At 45.5% G+C, this 19712-nt stretch overlaps 1 protein-coding gene across 1 annotated transcript in view; it reads left to right on the top strand.

The window, feature by feature from the left end:
• Positions 1-4175: 4175 nt before the first annotated feature.
• The window catches only part of LOC135101885 (potassium voltage-gated channel protein Shaker-like), a 121918-nt gene continuing 106381 nt past the window's right edge, over positions 4176-19712 (top strand). Inside the window, exon 1 of the mRNA XM_064006196.1 lies at positions 4176-5119. Coding sequence (XP_063862266.1) covers positions 4965-5119 — 155 coding nt within the window. The 5' untranslated portion in view covers positions 4176-4964. The remainder of the gene's footprint in view (positions 5120-19712) is intronic.

Here is a 19712-nt window from a genome sequence, read left to right on the forward strand (position 1 = left end):
CCTTCTTTCCTCAATCTTCTCAAGGGCCACCGCTCTTCCTCACCCATCAACACAACTTCAGCTTACATTACTTCCAAATATTTACTTCTAGCACATATTTGTTTGTTTTTTTCTTCGGTGGTGAGAGACTTAAGGGAGGCCAAGAGGAGCAGCGGCACGAGCACCAATACACTGTTCATATTGTCATTTCTTCAGCGCGCTCTAAATTCTTAATTACTTGATATGATTTTTTTTTATCAGAATATAGATATTTTGTTGGCCGACGCAGTTATCCATCTAGATTCTCTCTCTCTCTCTCTCTCCTCTCTCTCTCTCTCTCTCTCTCTCTCTCTCTCTCTCTCTCTCTCTCTCTCTCTCTCTCTCTCTCTCTCTCTCTCTCTCTCTCTCTCCTCTCTCTCTCTCTCTCTCTCTCTCTCTCTGTGTGTGTGTGTGTGTGTGTGTGTGTGTGTGTGTGTGTGTGTGTGTGTGTGTGTGTGTGTGTTGCGCACGCGCCGTGTTCGTGCGCGTGCGTGCGTTCACGTGTGTATAAGTGCATGTGTGTGTTGGAGGCCAAGGACTACTGTAGCTGCAGGAGACGAGTTGTGGCGGGAGGGAGGCGGTGGCGCCCGGGGGAAGGAGGGAACAATTGTGATGAGGGGCTACCAGCATGGAGGGTGGAGGGAGGGGCGGGAGAAGAGGGGACGTGGAAAGAGAAAAGTGAGCTGAAGAGGGAAGGAGAAGAGGGGAGCACCACGAGTATTTCCCTCGTCCAAGGACTGGAAAATAAAAGTCAAATATTCATATCCTGAACTACGCTCCGTCATCACATCCCACCTGGACACCTCGCAGCCTACCGGTGGTGGTGCTGGTAGTAATGACGATGCTTAATTAAGACTAATAATGACAGTAATAATTGGTATTATTATTGTTGTTGTTGTTGTTATTATCATTATTATTATTATTATTATTATTATTATTATTATTGTTATTATTATTGATAGTAGTAGTAGTAGTAGCAGTAGTAGTAGTAGTAGTAGTAGTAGTAGTAGTAGTAGTAGTAGTATCAATAGTCAGATGTTCTCTCGACCAAAAGTTGGCGGTAGGTGTCGGCTTGTGGATGTGTGGCATGGGATGTTGGGGGAGGACAGGAAGCTGTGTGCAGGAAGTGAAAATAAAAGTATATCCTACTGTGATAATAATAATAATAATAATAATAATGATAATAATAATAATAATACTCAGCATCCACAAATATCATTATACAAGTTTCCATTTCCCACTTACATGCCATCCAACAAAGAAACAAACAATATAAAAAATACAAGTTAAAAAATAAACTCGCAAATAAGAAAACTGAAGAATCACTGCATCCTTTCTTCTTTCTTGATTCCTGGAAAGACAAGTTCCTCGAGAGAAGGGTCCGTGTTGGTCCCTGGGCCGTGTTCTCTTTAGTCGGCCCTTCACGACACGAGGGGAGTGCGAAACCTTATGTCCCAAATCCCTTTTTGAAGAGGACAGAAGCAGTAAATAGCAGTGGTAGTAGTAGTAGTAGTAATAGTAGTAGTAGTAGTAGTAGCAATAGTAGTAGTAGTACCACAACCACCATCACCACCACCTCTCTCAGTACTCAGTCTCCCTCATCAATGCAAACACGAGATGAAGGCACAAGAAACACAACACTGAGGACAAGAAACGAGGCGGTGTGGCGGAAGGCACTGTTACGACGGGAACCTTTCCAGTATCATGCGCCACTTTTCGGGAGCACACACCGGGCCGGCGTGTCCCCGCTGGGAGGAATGTTGAGCCTCTCCAGTGTTCCCCGGGCTCACGGTACTCCCTCACGTGACCTGCGCGAAGGCAAAAATGATGGTGACATTTCTACTTTCTTGTGTGTGGGAGAGGAGTGGGAAGAGATTTGTATAGTAGAAGTGGAAGGGGGATTTTGAAGCACTTTTTTTTTCGATTGTACAAGTAGGTTTTTGTGATGAAGTGGAAGGAAGGGTCTGTAAGTGGAATGGGATGGGAAGTCTAAGGATGGTCTATGAGGAATTTTGAAAGGTTGAAGTGGAAGGTCGATTTTTGTGGTGGACGGAAGCGTTTTAAACTTCTAGGTAAGAGGTGAAGATTTTTTTAAGGAAATTGTTTATCGTGTTTGTTGTGGTAGTGGGGGGAAGGCTTCCTCCCCTCCACTCCCTCCCCACATGGAAGATGAGTACTTTGTGGAGCTGGCGATGGAATTACGTCTCGAAAGAAGTATAAATGGGATGAGTTGTCATTAATACCTGATTTTATTCCAAATACACAGCCTGTCATTTGATCAGTTACGTCTTCATTCCATGGTATTTGGAGCTGTATTCATGAAGCGGAGGAGGTCAAGTGTGAAGGCGAGTTTGGTAAGAATTTTGTTAATGTTTGTAGAATAGTTTGTAATGGGTGTTGCTCGGAGCGCTATTCGCAAACTTCGCAACAAAACTCGTTTGCAGAAGGTTTCATCTAGTTTTCCAAAGCAATGTTCAGCCACACGTGAGCGATTCATCGTGGACCACCCGCTTGCCTCCTGAGTTAATCATTCCCGGGCACAAAACTACTTGAAACTTTTTCCTTGATTCAAACCAGCGATCAAAACATGATGAGGTCAGAACGTTTCTTGCTGAGGATGGAAGATCATTGCCGACTGGTGCTGCAGTTGCTGTTACTCCTGCTGCTACTAATTCTGCTGCTGCTGCTTCATTGGTCCCGTACTGTTTTAATGGAGTCGCAGAAGAGCTGTAGTGGAATAGTTCGCTGATCATTTAAAGAAAGAAAACAACTACCGAATTGGGGCGTTTTCAATTTACTTTTTTGACGTGTGGCGTGGACAGCTACAGCTAAAGCTGGTTTTATTAAACCTGATACTCTGCCGCACCACACACACACACACACACACACACACACACACACACACACACACACACACATATATATATATATATATATATATATATATATATATATATATATATATATATATATATATATATATATATATATATATATATATATATATATATATATATATATATATATATGTATATATATATATATATATATATATATATATATATATATATATATATATATATATATATATATGTTTATTTATTTACTTCGTGTGTGTGTGTGTGTGTGTGTGTGTGTGTGTGTGTGTGTGTGTGTGTGTGTGTGTCCTTAATTTCAATAACAATTTATCAATTCAGACTTATTTAGTAGGCATTATTCAATACATTTTTATTGCACTAGTTGGTGTTTCTATGCTTGTTAAAAAGTAATACCACGTGTGTCATCCTTGGAAGAAACAGAAGTGCCAAGTTTTAATTCATGCTTTATACACTCACTCTGCCCAGTGCCTTTGGTCATCAAATGTCCCTGTAATGTCGGTCTGCAAAAACAGACTAATTTGCTCGTGTAGGTTGCTCCAGAACAGAGATAAAAGCATTTTGATGGCCATTTTTACTTATCTCTCACTTGCTTCACTGGTGATTAGTCTTATTCCGTTGAACGTACACCACACAAGACCTGCACTTAATAGAAGGAAGACGTTTCACTTAAGTTGTGAAGTGTACGTGAACGTGGGTGTGATGTACGCTACTATCTCGTGCGTCCCTTAAAGGTGACTGCCGAGATAAGGTCGATAAAGGCGTGTGATGGGAAGCTTATGCTGGCTTTTGGTGCCTCAATGAACAATGGTTATTAAGAGGACGACTCATGACGGTGGCAACAGTGCACGTTGTCCTTGGCATAATGATTTGTTTCATTGGGAGCAACTGTCTTGGCGCGGCTCATTAATGACAAGTAAGTGGCAAAGTTGTTCACGTAGGGCAAGGCTGCTGTGGGTATATCGGCGATGAGTGAGGCAGTGCACGCTGTGGCGGGACGAGGGCGGCAGCGTGGAAACATGAGGACGTTGGTGGCTGTGGAGTGACCTGTTGGTGCGACGGCGGCGGCGTGAGCAGTTTCAGTCTCGCACGGTGGCAGCGTGCGGTGGTCCTGGTTATATATACAAAGGCTGGTGTACACTATTAGCCTGTACAGGGCCGGTGGTGTACAGTAGGGGGAGGTGGTGGCGTGCGTGTGCGTGTGTGCGTGGTCAGGAGTGGTGGCAAGGAGGGCGGGAGGAGGGAGGGGGGCAGCCAGACTCGGCACGGCGCGGGGGAGCCACTCGGGCTGGTGCCTCCGTCGCGTCCGCCCGCTGTCCCGCGTGTGTGTGTGTATGTGTGTGTGTGTTGTGCCGCCGCCCGCACGCCCTCTCGCACGCCCACGACGCCCACCACAGCCACCACCGCTGTTGGGCGGGGGAAAGGTGGCTCACTGATGGAGACCAGACTGGCTCCCTCTATAGGTGTGCCAGTAGTTGAAGAGAGTGCAGCAGCAACAGCAGCAGCAGCAGCAGCAGCAGCAGCAGCAGCAGCAGTATCAGCAGCAGCAGCAGCAGCGGCAGCAACAGCAGCAGCACCATCAGCAGCACCACCAGCAGCAGCAACAGCAGCAGTAGCAGCAGTAGTAGCGGCAGCGGTAGCGGCGGCGGCAGCACCGAGCAAGCTACCAGCGAGTGCTAGTGTGTTGTAGCAGTGGCAGGTGCTCATGTAGCCCTGGGCCACCAGTGACGCCCTTCAGAGGCCCAGTGTTGACACCGTGCAATGTGTGTTGCCCTTGTGTGCCCCGCCCACCATGGCCCACCGCCCGTCCCTCGCCAGTCCGCCCACAGTCCGCCCACCTCACGCCCGCCAGTGTCCCTGTGAGCCGGCCCCAGTGTCGTGCCCCCACGGGTATTCTAGGGTGTGAGGCGGGGAGGAGGCAGGCAGGCCCCGGGGTGTGAGTGTAAGGGCAGGGGCGGGGAGAGCCAGCCCCGGGGTGATGGGTTAGTGGGCCCCGCGGGTGTGTGAGAGGGGCCGGTGATCTACTGCAGCTGCCGGCCGCCGCCACCACCGCCAAGCCGCCCGGCAGCCATGTCCATGTCCTTCTTCACGTTCCCCGTGCCTCGCTTCTTATTCCGGGGCTCCGGCGACGCCCGAGACGACAAGGCACATCAGCAGAGCCGTCAAAAAGAATCCAAGTCCAACAAATCCTACGAGAGCTCCGATCACCAGCAGCAGCTCTCAGGGTAGGTTGGTTCCTGCATGGTACAGCAGCCCAAACACCCACTGTCACACAGGCAAACTAGCTATCACCTCGTCACGTGTCACTTTCCATTGGCACTGAGGAGGTGACTCGTTGGTTGTATCCATCATTCCGACCGAGGGAGAACCGCGGGCGACATTCTTAAAGCCGCTACTCTCGGGACGCAATCATGAGCAGGGGGCTTGACGTGCAGGGAGGCCATCATTGTTCAGGGGCATGAGAACCACCCACACCATTATCAGGGTCACTACAACAACTTCTGAGGTGTACGAGTCTCACAGCTCAGGTGGGTAACAACTGTCAGGAAGACTCCCTCACAAAATTTAGTGTTGCTTGGCTTCCCGGAAACGATCACAGTCGTTGCGTACTAAGTTACAATGGCTGATTTTGGCAGTCATCCATCTTTTCCTCCGCCCACTTCATCCACTTTACTCAGGCTCATAGGTTTCTCCAGTTCTCAGTCACTTTCGTATCGTTGTGGGCGGCAGGATCAATAGCCCTATGTGGCACACCCACACGCCCACGTGACAGACTAAGCCCTGGCACAAGATATCGCTGTCAACTTCCTCCATGTGACGTGATGAAAAACAGCGTGTGGATGCATCACCTCAATGATCAGCAAGATTTTTTTCTTTTTTTTCCCTCTCGTGTAAGTCAGGTTCATCACAATTCAGGCGATGAGCTTTCATAACAAGTAATATATATATATATTTATATATATATATATATATATATATATATATATATATATATATATATATATATATATAATATATATATATATATATATATATATATATATATATATATATATATATATAAAATATTACTTCTAGAATCCCTTGTCCCTCGCCTCGGGGCGGGAGACCCACTATGGCCCTTCTTCCCAGAGTCTCGACAACCGTGTACAGAGCTCCTTTTCTCGCCTCGCTCCCCTGGGGGCGTGCCGGGGGCCTCCTAGGAGCTGAGGACTGAGTGATGTTTCACGCAAGAGTTCAAAGTGCCCTTTACTGAAAACAAATTTCCTGATATACATTTTTTTTTTCTTTTTGCTTAATAAAACTTTTTACTTCATAAAATAACGAGACATAATTGAAAATCATTACAAAGTCCATCCACAACTGAAAAAAATTGAGACAAACTGAGACATAAAGAGGCAAGTTTAAGTGCAATCCTGTCACAGATTTGTGGGGAGCCCTTGGAAATAGGTGGGTTGTCTTTATAGTAAGACAACTTTGTGGATATAAATACATATTACATAATTTTTACCAACACCTGCACCATGTCTTTGGTTTGTGGTGGGTGGCATCTCGATGAATCCAGTTCGGAAAATAAAAAAGAACGAGATCATCATTGATGCCAGTATTACCTCTGTATTTGATAGTAAGGGTATGTTTCCCTGCGGTTTTGAAAGACGACATTGCTTTCTCTCTCTCTCTCTCTCTCTCTCTCTCTCTCTCTCTCTCTCTCTCTCTCTCTCTCTCTCTCTCTCTCTCTCTCTCTCTCTCTCTCTCTCTCTCTCTCTCTCTCTCTCTCTCTCAAGCTAGTCTTCCTAAAATTCTTGGACACTGCACTTCTAAAGACGGCCTGGCTCGCCCCAACCTTCCTCCCTCACCTTGGTGGTGCAGTGGAGCAAGTACTAGGAATAGTAATGTTGCACACCCACCGAGCTTTAAAGGTTGAAGGTTAAACAAGAAGCAGAGGGAGACTTGTATTTGTTGCTTGTATGTGGTGAATTAGATACAAGTTCAGACGCTTTCCTGTATTGTTGACCACGCACGAACACAAGATCAAGTTAAGTTTACCCACGGATGTCAAGTGTTTGTGATGCCCTATGTCAAGCTCTTCTTAGAACCTCGACTTAATTTGTATTTTTCTCACGCGCTTTCTCTTGTGTCTCCTCTTCTAGTAAGTGTCCTGCTGTCCCTAACATTACGAGTACTCTCGGGGCTGGGGGCGGGCTAAGATAAAGAGAGGGAGCCAAAATAGCTTCCCAGATAAATTATAGTTGGGATGATGGTCAGGATATTTCTGTCCGAACTCCAGACGTGCATGTGAGAGGGAGGGAAGTGTGTTGTTGCTGCATGCTGTGTGCGTGTGTGTGTGTGTGTGTGTGTGTGTGTGTGTGTGTGTGTGCGTGTGCGCGAGACTAGTGGAGTTGATGCACTTCCTTTCTTTTCTCTCCATTAACGGTGAAAGTCGTAAATAAAAACAGCAATGTGTCAACTTCTAAGTATTTGAGTGAAGAAGTTTTCCATCGTGATTGGGAAACCTGTTCGTGTTTCCTTCAAGGGCCAAACTAACACAGGCGACAGACACAAGCACGCCAAGTTGAGGCCACTTCCTCGGGTGCGCTTGGCCGTCCTTTCCACCTGATTGCCAAAGTATTTCTACTCCAGCAATCTGCTTAAGAGGCGATGGAAGGTTACCCGAACTCTACTGATGGAAGTTTTTGGCATTTTTTCCCTTGAAATTGTTATTTTGTTGTTCAAGTTTACCAAATCTTCCTCAAGTCTGTTATGTCGTTGCACCATGAAATAGTGCAACACTTTGTATTTTCCACAATAATATTACTCACCGCCATAATCCAATAAACTTTGAAGGGTCTAATAACATGCTTGGTTGGCTTGATATTGAGGCATCAAAGGTTTTCTGCTCAGGTATCCGTCTCACTCCCAGATGCTGACTTTGTCGTCTATCGGAAAGATACGCATAGTAGATTTTAATTCTGCTCAAAGACTTGGGAGGGAGTGACAGTGTTTGGAAAAGTGAATGAGGAAAGACTGAATGGAAGTATAGTGTGGCATCAGCATCAAGGCGCCAGATCGGGTCTCATTCATTGGGGCTGTGCCGGCCAGCCGTAGATTCTCATTAAAACGAAACACGGCTTTTGTGTCCTGAAGTGTATTTTTAAACGGAGAGCTTGAAGGTTGGCTTAAAGACTGGCACAGGGGAAAGAGGGGGAGGGTTGCTGCTTTTAATTGGATTGTAGTACATCAATACCGAAAGCTTTCAAGGGTACATTTTATGAAGAAATTCATGAGGGTTACATAATGACCTGAGGAAAAAAACTGTCAGCAGAGCTCGACAACATTTGTTTTATGTGTGTGTTCTTAAAGCTGCAACACCGCGAGGATCATAAAACTAATGGCAAAAAAAGACTGGCGCCGCCATCAGGCGTGAATCAAAACACTGATAAATAATTTCAAGCCAATTTCAGTCTTCATGAACTACTTTTTTTTTTTTTTTTTTTTTTCATGGAACGTTAGAACGGAAATGTTTCCCTGACCTTTATGTCACCCTTTGACTTTTGTTTTGGTAACACGCTGCTAGGTGTGACCCGCCCAGCTGCTACGTCCAACCCTGCTGGAGATCGGCGTGCCGCCAGCAGATATATGCTGCCATTATCGGACCGTCTTGAGGGAGGGCGCAAAAAGAGACACATGAAAACATTACCGTCACTTCCTTCCTTGGGAAATGGTTAAAATGTTAGGCTTTTTGTCTTGCCTTATTTTGTATTATTTCTTTACTCGTACATTTTTCCTAGTGTGTATGTGAGAGGCTGGTTAACCCTCCATGGACCCTTCTCCCCCCCTTCCCTGCCGCCTCTGGAGCGTGTCGGCGTCTGGCTGCTGCGGCGAGACACGTGCCCCGCCTGGCCAAGGGCGCCGCGACCCGCTGACCCGCCAAGCGCTTCCACTAATAGACACACAAGCTGAGGCGCGTCTTTCACTCGTAGCGCGATCTACCCGAAAAAAAAAATAAATAAATAAATATATATATATGTATATATATATATATATATATATATATATATATATATATATATATATATATATATATATATATATATATATATATATATATATATATATATATATATATATATATAATAACAATAATGCAGTTTAAAAGTGCTGCGTGGCGAAGACAAGCGTCGGGAAGTGCTTAGTGGGGCTTTCCGTGAGGCAGGAGGCGATGAGGGGCTGCTGTGTGAGATAGGCGACGACGTGGCGTGACCTTAATAGCAATGAGGTTCACCATTCCCTCTGTAACAGTTTGAACCGTGAGGATGGTCCGTCCTTCCCGATCATCATCAGGCGATTTTCTTCCGACAATTTTTGATGAAAGGCTGTTCGATTGTTTGACATGCCTCCCTTTAGCACCTTTTCTTCTTGTTTATTATTAACTTTCATTCTGTTTCTCCACTCCTTTCCCTCACTCCCTCCATCCATCCCTTCCTCCGCAGAGTGTTTAATGATATTTCGTAATCATGATGGTGACGTATGTTTTTGTTTTAATACATGAACATTATTACACCTAGTCTTTTTTTTTTATGAGAGAAGTGTGTAGGGTAGTGGTGGGGGGGATGAGTGAGTGCGTGTACCTGAATTAATGCTCTAATTTATCACTCTTTACAACGCTATCTTAATTTCTCTGTCCTTGTGACAAATAAGGTTATTCACTTTGGTCTTGCATCCTTTCCAATTTTGTCGCTTTTTGCTGCTCCCCTCCCCCCCTCTCCTGAATGGAGTGTCTGGGGGCGGCGTCCCCAGAGCAGCGGGTCCGCGCCTCCCTCAGGTCACCGCGGCACCTCAGTCACGCCCGGCCCAGATTACCCTTAATGCCGCGCCGGAAAGATTATTTATGACGCCTTGACCTTGAAGAAAACCTATGTGCCCTCTCTCTCACTCTCTCTCTCTCTCTCTCTCTCTCTCTCTCTCTCTCTCTCTCTCTCTCTCTTCTCTCTCTCTCTCTCCTCTCTCTCTCTCTCTCTCCCGTAATATGTAAGTCACGGAAAGATTCTGTGGAGGAACGTTCACTAATCAGGAGACGGTCCGCGGGAAATTCGAGTCTCCTTTCGCAAAATCTTTGGGTGACGGTCGCCTGTCCTTTGTCTTCGTCATGGAAGGATGTGAGGATAATCTGCAGCGTGAGTTAAAAGACAGGCATCTTGTTTGTCCTCTTAATTTCTCTGTGGTTTAAATAAATTCCTATTGGTTCCTATGGTTTATAGTTTTATGTAATTCTCTCTCTCTCTCTCTCTCTCTCTCTCTCTCCTCTCTCTCTCTCTCTCTCTCTCTCTCTCTCTCTCTCTCTCTCTCTCTCTCTCTCTCTCTCAATCTCCGCTTATTTAATTTTCTTTTCACTTTTTTTTTCAATTTTAGATTTGTTTCACCGTCTCCTCACAGCAAACCATTTCTCAACGACATTCTCTCTCTCTCTCTCTCTCTCTCTCTCTCTCTCTCTCTCTCTCTCTCTCTCTCTCTCTCTCTCTCTCTCTCTCTCCTCTCTCTCTCTCTCTCTCTCTCTCTCTCTCTCGCAGCATAGTGTAAGATTTATCCCCGCTGACAGTAGTGAATAACCCGAGGGAGGTCACGTTGCTCTCACTACATCTATACGAGTCACGTCTTCATACGACATCACATATCCAGTAGAATCCACACCACCGCAGTTTTTCACCCCGCCTCGCCTCGCCTCGCCTCGCCTCACCCCCTCAGCAGCAGCGCCTTGGTAATATTGCTCACTCCCAAACACCTCTTCCTCTCCAATACACATCTTAAATATTTTATACGAGCTTGAATATCCTCATCGCTTTACACCTTTATTGAATTCCGGGTGTTTCTGAGAGAGAGAGAGAGAGAGAGAGAGGAGAGGAGAGAGAGAGAGAGAGAGAGAGAGAGAGAGAGAGAGAGAGAGAGAGAATGAGTCATGGGGATTACAAGAGAGGAACGAGAGGAAGAGGAGAAAGAGAAGGATAAAGGAAAGGAGAAGAGGGAAGCATAAAGGGGAGGCAAGACCCAGGTTTGCAATAATCCAGTGATAGCTGAGACCTCAACTATCCGCATATAATTACCGAACTCACAACCCTATGGCAAATTAAGGACGAGAGATGAAGAGGCGAGGTGAAACGTGAGGCTGTTTGTGGAGTGTGGTGTGGCAAGATTGGAGGGCAAGGAGTCTTGGGAGGCTGGTGAGGCTGGCAAGGTTGCATGGTAGAGGGCGGCAAGGGATCACGGGCTTACGAGTCTAATCAGGATGGAGTCAGATTATAAAGAGAAAATTATGTCGACTTCTATTGTGGAAAATCAACTTAACCAAACGTTCGATCTGTGAGAGAAAGAGAGGAGCTGCGAGAGAGGGTAGTAATAATCCCCTCCTGATAGCAGAAGCTGACGGTGGAGGAGGCAAGGGATGATCAGCCGGCGTGCGAAAAGGAGTGAGTCGTGGGAAGCGAAGTCAGTTGAGGGAGAAGCGGGGGGCGGGACGTGGAAGGCTGCGAACATTGGCAGACGAAGTGGCGGCTGCAGATTGCCTTATTTTTCATCATCCCGTGCTGAGGAGTATCTCGAGGCATTTCATATGTGTGGTGAAGGAAAGATGGTGGTGATGAAAGGGAGTCGATGGTAGAAAATGTAGAAAAGATGCTTTACACCGACTGACCGTTCAGCTTCAATTGTGTGTGGCATGAGAGCACAGAGGCCATAACCGTAAGCAATTATAGAATGTAAACAACCAGTAATTAATTGTTGTTGTTAAGTTACAAGTGCCTTTTTAAATTCTTGAAAAAAAAAATATATATACATGCATTTTTAGGCTATTTTCTCCTTATACTCCATATTAATTATACGTCAGCTCTTATGATTATTTGTCATCTTTTTGTTACATCTCGTCACGGTAAAAAGTTGTTGCTCTCCCGCCGGAGATTGAAGCCATGGAGTCAGGTTCATCGTGCCTCTGTTCTTCTGTACTGTTACTTTTCAATACCGAGATAAATTCATAAGTATTTTCAAGTTTTAATAAGTAGCAATATCCCTATAGCATTGGAACATTAAAATGTGAAGTTTTAAGTATTTTTCGTAATTGTCATACAAGTTAAGAGTAAATATTCTCGTTAAAAGTGAAGAGTGAAGTACGCTTAAGTACGACAGCAGGTGCGCGTGAAGGCTCCTCGTAGTACCTGTTCCTTCGCCTCATTGTAGCCGCGCCACTTGTACCTTCTTTGTGTTATTGGACCATCAGATGACCCCTTTAATTATTGGCGTGTTTAAAAAGACGTCAAGAGTGCCCGTCACGACCCACATCTTTGTCTATGATCCTAGAGAAACAATCGCCAGGTCGATAGCCCGCCTTCCTTCAAGTATACTCTGAATACCCTTCTCCTTCCTTCCTTCCTCTCCTTCCTCTCCATCACCAGAGCGACTCCTCCTCTCCACTCTGCCCTACTTTCTGCCAGCCTCAGTTCACTCCACCCGGCCTTCCTTCCACGCTTCCCACATCCGTCACTCTCCTCACACCACCTGGATAACTCACGCTGTCTCATCACGTCTAACGTCTCACCTCTTCCCTTCCACTAAACATTAGTCTCGCGGCTTCTGGGTCACGCCACAGCCACACCACTCTGCCTCCATTCTGCTGCTTCACACGTCCCCCCCCACACTCTCTGGTTACACCTCTTTGTGCTCCAGAGGTACTTGTTACATAAGACACTGGCTACACTTAACTACGTATCTCTACAAGTGTAGCATACTCTGCTTCCTCATCGACTTACACTTTAGTGAGACACTTCCGAACGAGACCTGACTGTTTTGTGTCGAGTGTTCACCTCTTTAAAACCCTTACACCCGTGGCTACATTGTCTTTACCTTATCCACTGGGTTACATGTATGTTCACGGTGGTTTCTAGTCCACGCACTGGTAATATATGGTCACAACCTAGGCTTCATTATTATGTCCTACATAATTATCTCCCTCACCTATGGCAACACTTAGCTGGGGATCTGTTCACACACTTTGGCTACACCTCCCGTACATCAGCTTCTCCTTTATGAGCTCGACAGGTCACCCCTACGCTCCTCGCCTCACCACCTCGTCGCCTCCCCCTTTAAGTTATCGTGTCCTGAGAGCCGCTGCGTCCCCATCTCCTCTTATAACCTGTGATGTGGCAGCAAAGTGCTAAGCATCAACCCTGTTAAGGACCAATTTTTGCAAGTACTTAGTATACTTAATAGGCCCACGGGACATGGGTCTGATGGCTCTCTAATGGAACCCTAAGTGTTGTGTAATATTATTTTTTGTAGTCGTCCGCTGGGAAAATACGTTATGGAGTCTGAAATATTTGGTGACGTGGTGCTTTGAGAGGCGATGGAAGTGAGAGTTGTGATCGACTTTCTGAAGTCTTCTTCGAGGAAAGTTTGAATGTTAATTGTAACATCGGCGACTGATAATGAACGTAATTACAAATGTGTCAGGATAAGTGAAAGAAATGCAGAAAAGAAAACACTTTGCAAAATGAGCTCAAGAGAATGTTGGCAACTCCCACGTCCCACAGTCAGGCAGGCAGGAGCGTAAAAACGCATCATAACAAAGCAACAAGTGGAAGGAAAGAAATGAAAAATTTTGCCTTGATCTGCCGCGTCCCCCACGCACTCGCCTCCCGCAGGTGTTTTGTCGCGGAGGAGGTTCTCGTCTTCTCCACATGACTCGCCTCTCTCCTTCTCCCACTTTCATCCTCTTTCCCTTTTCTCCTCCCTACCATCCCCAAGACCAGTAATTGCTCCTTTTGGTCCCCGTAGTCACTCTCCCGGCAAGTGAGACCCTAATTCTAGGAGGAGAAAAGGACGATGTTCTCTTACCTACTCGCTAATGCACGGGTTGCATGTGCTTCCTCCTTCCCTTCCTCGTGGTCGTTGTCGTCTTTCCCTGCTGTGCCCCGGGGAGCGAGAACCAGGCCTGGTGTGACGATGACGATCCCCACGCAGGAGACGCACCGCCACTCTTCCTTTATGTTCCAAATTAAATTCTCTGCGCGCTGTGTTTACGTTTTCCATTAGACACAATCTGCATTTATCCTCAGCTCCTTTTACGGGAGGTGGAAGGAATTATGTACTGGAAAGTGTAAAAAAGCTCTCCCGGTCATGTAGATTAGGTCCAGCGGGGTCGTATATCAGAGATTTGTAAGGGGAGAAAAGAGGTGTTACCTGAGGGGCTAGGAGGGAGAGGGAGAGAGAGAGAGAGAGAGAGAGAGAGAGAGAGAGAGAGAGAGAGAGAGAGAGAGAGAGAGAGAGAGATTTCACTCTTTATCTAATATATCTTCATGGATTCGAAGACAGGCAATGATCATCGCACTTTTTAATGGCATAAAACACACACACACACACACACACACACACACACACACACACACACACACACACACACACACACACACACACACACACACACACACACACACACACACACACACCCTTCTTTCCCTCATCTTCTTACTTTATCTCATTCAGTCATATTCTCTAAAACACACACACACACACACACACACACACACACACACACACACACACACACACACACACACACACACACACACACACACACACACACACACACACACACAAAGACCGGATCCTCCCACGGCCCCTCAATGACCACCTATTTTACTGTCCTGACACCTTCCTCCTGGGGCCGCGTCGCCTCCACAGGGGAAAAAAGAAAGTCCACTTCCTTTTCCTCTTCCTCTTCCGCTGGCTCTTATTTCGCGCGTTGTGCTATTTTGCTCACATTATTTGTTTATTTATCTGTCTGTTTATTCATTCGCCTGCTTCCTGTGGCTACCTTCCGATTTGGCTTGTTTTCTGTGTTTTTTTTTTTTTTTCTCTGAAGTTAAGCTTATGTATGTAGAGTAGAGTGTACCTAATTGACAAATAAGCAAGATGGCGGAGGTGTTTACTTGTTTATTTCTGTATTTGTTTAAATTCAAGTAAATCGCTTCCTTCTCCCTTTCATGTTTCGCTCTCAGGACCTTCCAACTTCCTCCTCTTCCTCTTCCTTTTCCTCTGGCTCTTGCTCTCCATTTGCCTTTTCCTCCTCCTCCTCCTCCTCCTCCTCCTCCTCCTCCTCCTCCTCCTCCTCCTCCTCCTCCTCCTCATCTTCCTCCTCCTCCTCCTCCTCCTCCTCCTCCTCCTCCACATCTTCATCTTATTACCAATACCTACCACTAATTTTCTTCTTCCTCCTCATCCCCTTCATCCATTCCTTCTCTTTTTCCTCCTCCTTCCTCTTTTTACCTTCATTTCCTCCACCTTTGCGACCTTTGCTCTCACCTTGGCAATCCTTTACTCACTAGTACGCCGCTCCTATCCCTTCACCCCGCCCTTCCCCGCCCCAAGACGCCCCCCGCACCGTTGGCAGGTGGCGGGACGCAGAAATGTCACCGATTAAAGGTAAAAGAAGAGCTTGGGGTGGGTGATGGGAGGGCAGCAGGGGGAGGAGGGCCGCTTCTGGACGACAACACTGACGGAAAAGTTCAAGTGTCTTGTGCTGGGGGGGAGGGGAGAGAGAGAGAGAGAGAGAGAGAGAGAGAGAGAGAGAGAGAGAGAGAGAGAGAGAGAGAGAGAGAGAGAGAGAGAGAGTATTGTACCCTATCTCATTTTTTGTAAACTCATTTCTGTATTTCATGGTTGTACATCCCCCACACCACTCATGTACAGTGCACCTATCTGCCCTTTAATCACTCCGGAAACACCTCACACTGCAGGTCTCGTTGCAGCGACTAGACTCATTAATAATGTGACCCCAGGTAAGGAACTCACCTGAGTCAGACAGCTGTGATTACTGTAGGTCAGGGGGGGGGGATGGGAAGGGGGCGCCGTCCGCTGAAAAGGTTAAGGGTGGAGAGGAGGCAGGTAGAGCAGAGTGAGGAGGTTACAAGTGGGGGTGAAAAGAAAGCAAAGCAGAATACAAAGAGAAAATTAAGGTAAATTTCGTACAATTCAAAGGACAAAGTTACGTACTGCAAAACTTGTAGAAATTGTAAAAGGTTAAAGGTGACTGTAACTAATCTGATTGAAAAATTATGAAAAAAAGCTGAGACAAGATCAGCAGGAATTGAACACACGACAGTGAACACAAAGGAAATCAGAGGCACTTCCTTTCCTGGTAATAGATCGAAAAGACTGACTTATTGCGGAAATGGAGAGAGAGAGAGAGAGAGAGAGAGAGAGAGAGAGAGAGAGAGAGAGAGAGAGAGAGAGAATAAGCTTCGTGCCCCTAGAACGGATCACACTCCATCAGCCAAACCTGAGACCTCTCTGCCGGCCTGTCTGCCTGCATGTCTGCCTGCCTGTCTTTCTTCATGCTCCCATCCCTCTCCTTCCTCTCTCTCCTCTCCTCTCCTCTCCTCTTCTTCAGCAGCGCCTCCTCCCGTCACCTGTCACTCTCGTCTTGACTTTGGCGCATCTCGCTGTGTTTGCATGCACGCCCCACTGACGAGACGGGCGCCCATTCACGTCAACCATTTGTCTGTGGCGGAGGCTCACCAGCGCCCCGCCATCCCCATCTGGACTTGCTAAGATGACGCTCATTTTCGGATCTAGCGATGCCCTCTGTGATTCCCCGTGTGTGTTTGTGTGTGCGGGGGTGGTGGGGTGCGTATTGGGGAATGTTGGTGACAGTAGTAGTAGTTATAGTAGTAGTAAGAATATCAACTAACTGCTGCTACTTCTCTCATTCCCTCGTCCTCCTCCTCCCCCTCTTCTACCTCTTCCTCTTCCTCTTCCTCCTCGTTATCCTCCTGTGCCTCCTTCCTCGTTTTCTTCTTCTTGTCCGTGAAGTCAATGTTTTTTTTTATTTATTTATTTTTTATTTTTTTTTCTTTTTGGGGGGGATGTTTTATATTCTTGTTAAATTCTTTTCAGACAGTTTTCAGCCTTGCAGTGATTAATCTATGCTGTATTTGTCCATTTTTTATTGTAATGATGGTGGTGCTTGTAGTAGTAGTAGTAGTAGTAGTAGAAGTGGTCGTTGTTGTTGTTGTTGTTGCTGTTGTTGTTGTTGTTGTCGCTGCTGCTGTTGTAATAGTTGTCGTAATAGTTCCTGTCCTCATTATTCTTCTTAGTGTCGTGGTAATCGTTGTTTTTATTGTTGTTGTTCTTGTTGTAGCAGTAACAAATGTAGTAGATATAGGTATTGCTACAGTTCATGTAGTGACTTTAGTATAGTACCTAGTAGTAATAGTAGTAGTTGTAGTAGCAGTAGTAGCAGAAACAGCAGCAGCAACAGACTAATTGCGTTGTTGGTTCTATACATGAGTAATAATAGTAGTAGTAGTAGTAGTTGTTGTTGTTGTTGTTCTAGTAGTAATTTGTTGTTGTTCGTGGTGGTGGTTGTGGTGGTGGTGGTGATGGTGGTTGTGATTGTGGATGTAGTGTCGAGGTGTTATTGTTAAGGTTGTTGTTGTTGTTGTTGTTGTTGTTGTGACTGTTTTTTTTTGTTGTTGTTGTCGTAGTAGCAGCAGCAGGAGTAGTAGTAGTAGTAGTAGTAGTAGTAGTAGTAGTAGTAGTAGTAGTAGTAGTGCCGTGGTCGTGGTGGTGGCGGTAATAGTAGTGGTGGTGGTAGTACTAGTAAATGTGATTCTCTTCACAATTATTTTTCTCTAAAATGGAATCAGATTGATCTAATATCATGTTTTTGCATGTATAATTCAGTGTAATTTTATTTTTATTAATTACCTCCGCCCACCTTACTTAGGCATTATGCCTTGTATACCTCTTTTATCAAGTTCCTTTCATTATTACATATTATGTTACTTTTTTTTGTAATGCTTTATTCATTTAGTTTGTTCGGAAGGCAATTAGCTTTTTACCATTCTTTTTTTGTGCCTGTGTTTTATTTTTCCATCATTTACTTCATCTTCTATTCATAGTGTTCCCTCCTTCCCCCGCCCTGCCGCCTCCCTCCCCCTCTCTAATAATGCTGGAGAGATATTAGTGCAATAATCATCACCTAGACTCCTGCGTCTGTCCTTGTAGGTGTGTGTGTGTGTGTGTGTGTGTGTGTGTGTGTGTGTGTGTGTGTGTGTGTGTCCACAAATCTCTGTAGAGTCTAGCAGGAAAATGTTCTTTCTTTTTTTTTTTTTTTTACCAAAATTTCTCCTTGTCTTGTGCTTTTATTTAGACGCTGACAGAAATGACAACAATCCTCCTCCTCCTCCTCCTCTTCCTCCAAGAAGTGTCGTAGTATCTCACTGGGCACAACAACCACCGCCACAAATCCAATCTAAATATGTACACGCGTGCCTACCTCCTCTTCTACTTCTTGGCCTTGTGTGCGTCTTTGTGTTGTGCGTTGCTCCTTGCTGACTGACCCAGTCCAACGCACACACACACACACACACACACTAGTAAGAGCAGTAGTAGCAATTTACAAACCACAGCTTTAGTATTATACTAAAATCATTCTGTAAATATATTTTTAAGAACGTAACGAATTCACGGTTTTACACACACTTGTATATTTGATAATGAAAAGAGGAAGAAAAAACAATTATAAGTATCCCGATAAACCTGCAACACAAACACGTTCTGATTAGAAAGTACTCAACACAAGACAATAAAACACACACACACACACACACATCCTCTTGCACTTGTTGTTCTCCCTTCCTTTTACACTTTTTTTCCCTTCCTGGCACACATTAAGTACCTCTCAACCTGCTTTTCCCCACACCCTCAACACCCGCACCTACACTCACACACTCCCCACTGCTGGCTCTCAACACCCACCACCCACCCACCCATCCACCCACACATACACGCCGATTTTTAACTCTGCTGGCCTTCCAAGTTGCCTCCCACGCCAATCATCATGTCTCCTCACCGTGACCCTTGCCTTTAACGTTGCTGGGTGACGGTCGAGGGAGGGAAGGAGTGGTGGGCAGCCTGAAGGTGGAAGGGGAGAGACAGGGCAGGGAGGGGAGAAGGTGGAAGGGAGGTAGTGTGGAGTGGTGGAGGTGGAGAGGGAGATGATGTAGGAGGCGTAAATGTAGTTTGTAGATACGATACTGTTCTTGTTGATGAGAGAGAGAGAGAGAGAGAGAGAGAGAGAGGGTGGGGGGGGTTGCGTAATAAGGTTTAATGAAATATTTTGATTGTTAATTACCTGAGTTAAAGGTATGTTTATTTTTCCCTCTTCTACCCTTGCTACGTAGAATAGTTTGGACCTTTCCTCCCCACGCGTGAACTCATTATGTGCCTCAGTGGGAGAAAAACAAAGTTCCCGGTCCCTACAATGTATTGCTTTAATTACTCATCCAGCTCTTTCTTCTTCCGCTAAGTTACTTTTTCCATTAAGCATTATTTTGCCCCATTTTCTGCATCTCTTGTGTTTTTGTCGTTGTATTAATTAGTTTTTATTTTAATCTCTCTCTCTCTCTCTCTCTCTCTCTCTCTCTCTCTCTCTCTCTCTCTCTCTCTCTCTCTCTCTCTCTCTCTCTCTCTCTCTCTCTCTCTCTCTCTCTCTCTCTCTCTCTCTCTCTGTTTACTATTTCTTAATTTATATTATTTCATATCACTTCTCCTCGCCTTTCAGTCATCGTTGTCATGGTCATGTTATCTTTATCAGCTTGCAGTTCACTTTTTTCCTTTTTTTGTATTCGTTTTGACATGTTTTCTTGTCTGACGGCTTACCACTTTCGTTATTTTCACACACCTTTATGATTATTTTTGGATCATGTGAAGCGTATCCACCCCAGCTGTTATTGGGGATGGTTGAGGTTAGGTTAAGGTGACTTAGATTCG

This window comes from Scylla paramamosain, chromosome 7 (genome assembly GCF_035594125.1).
Source record: "Scylla paramamosain isolate STU-SP2022 chromosome 7, ASM3559412v1, whole genome shotgun sequence".
NCBI lineage: Eukaryota > Metazoa > Arthropoda > Malacostraca > Decapoda > Portunidae > Scylla > Scylla paramamosain.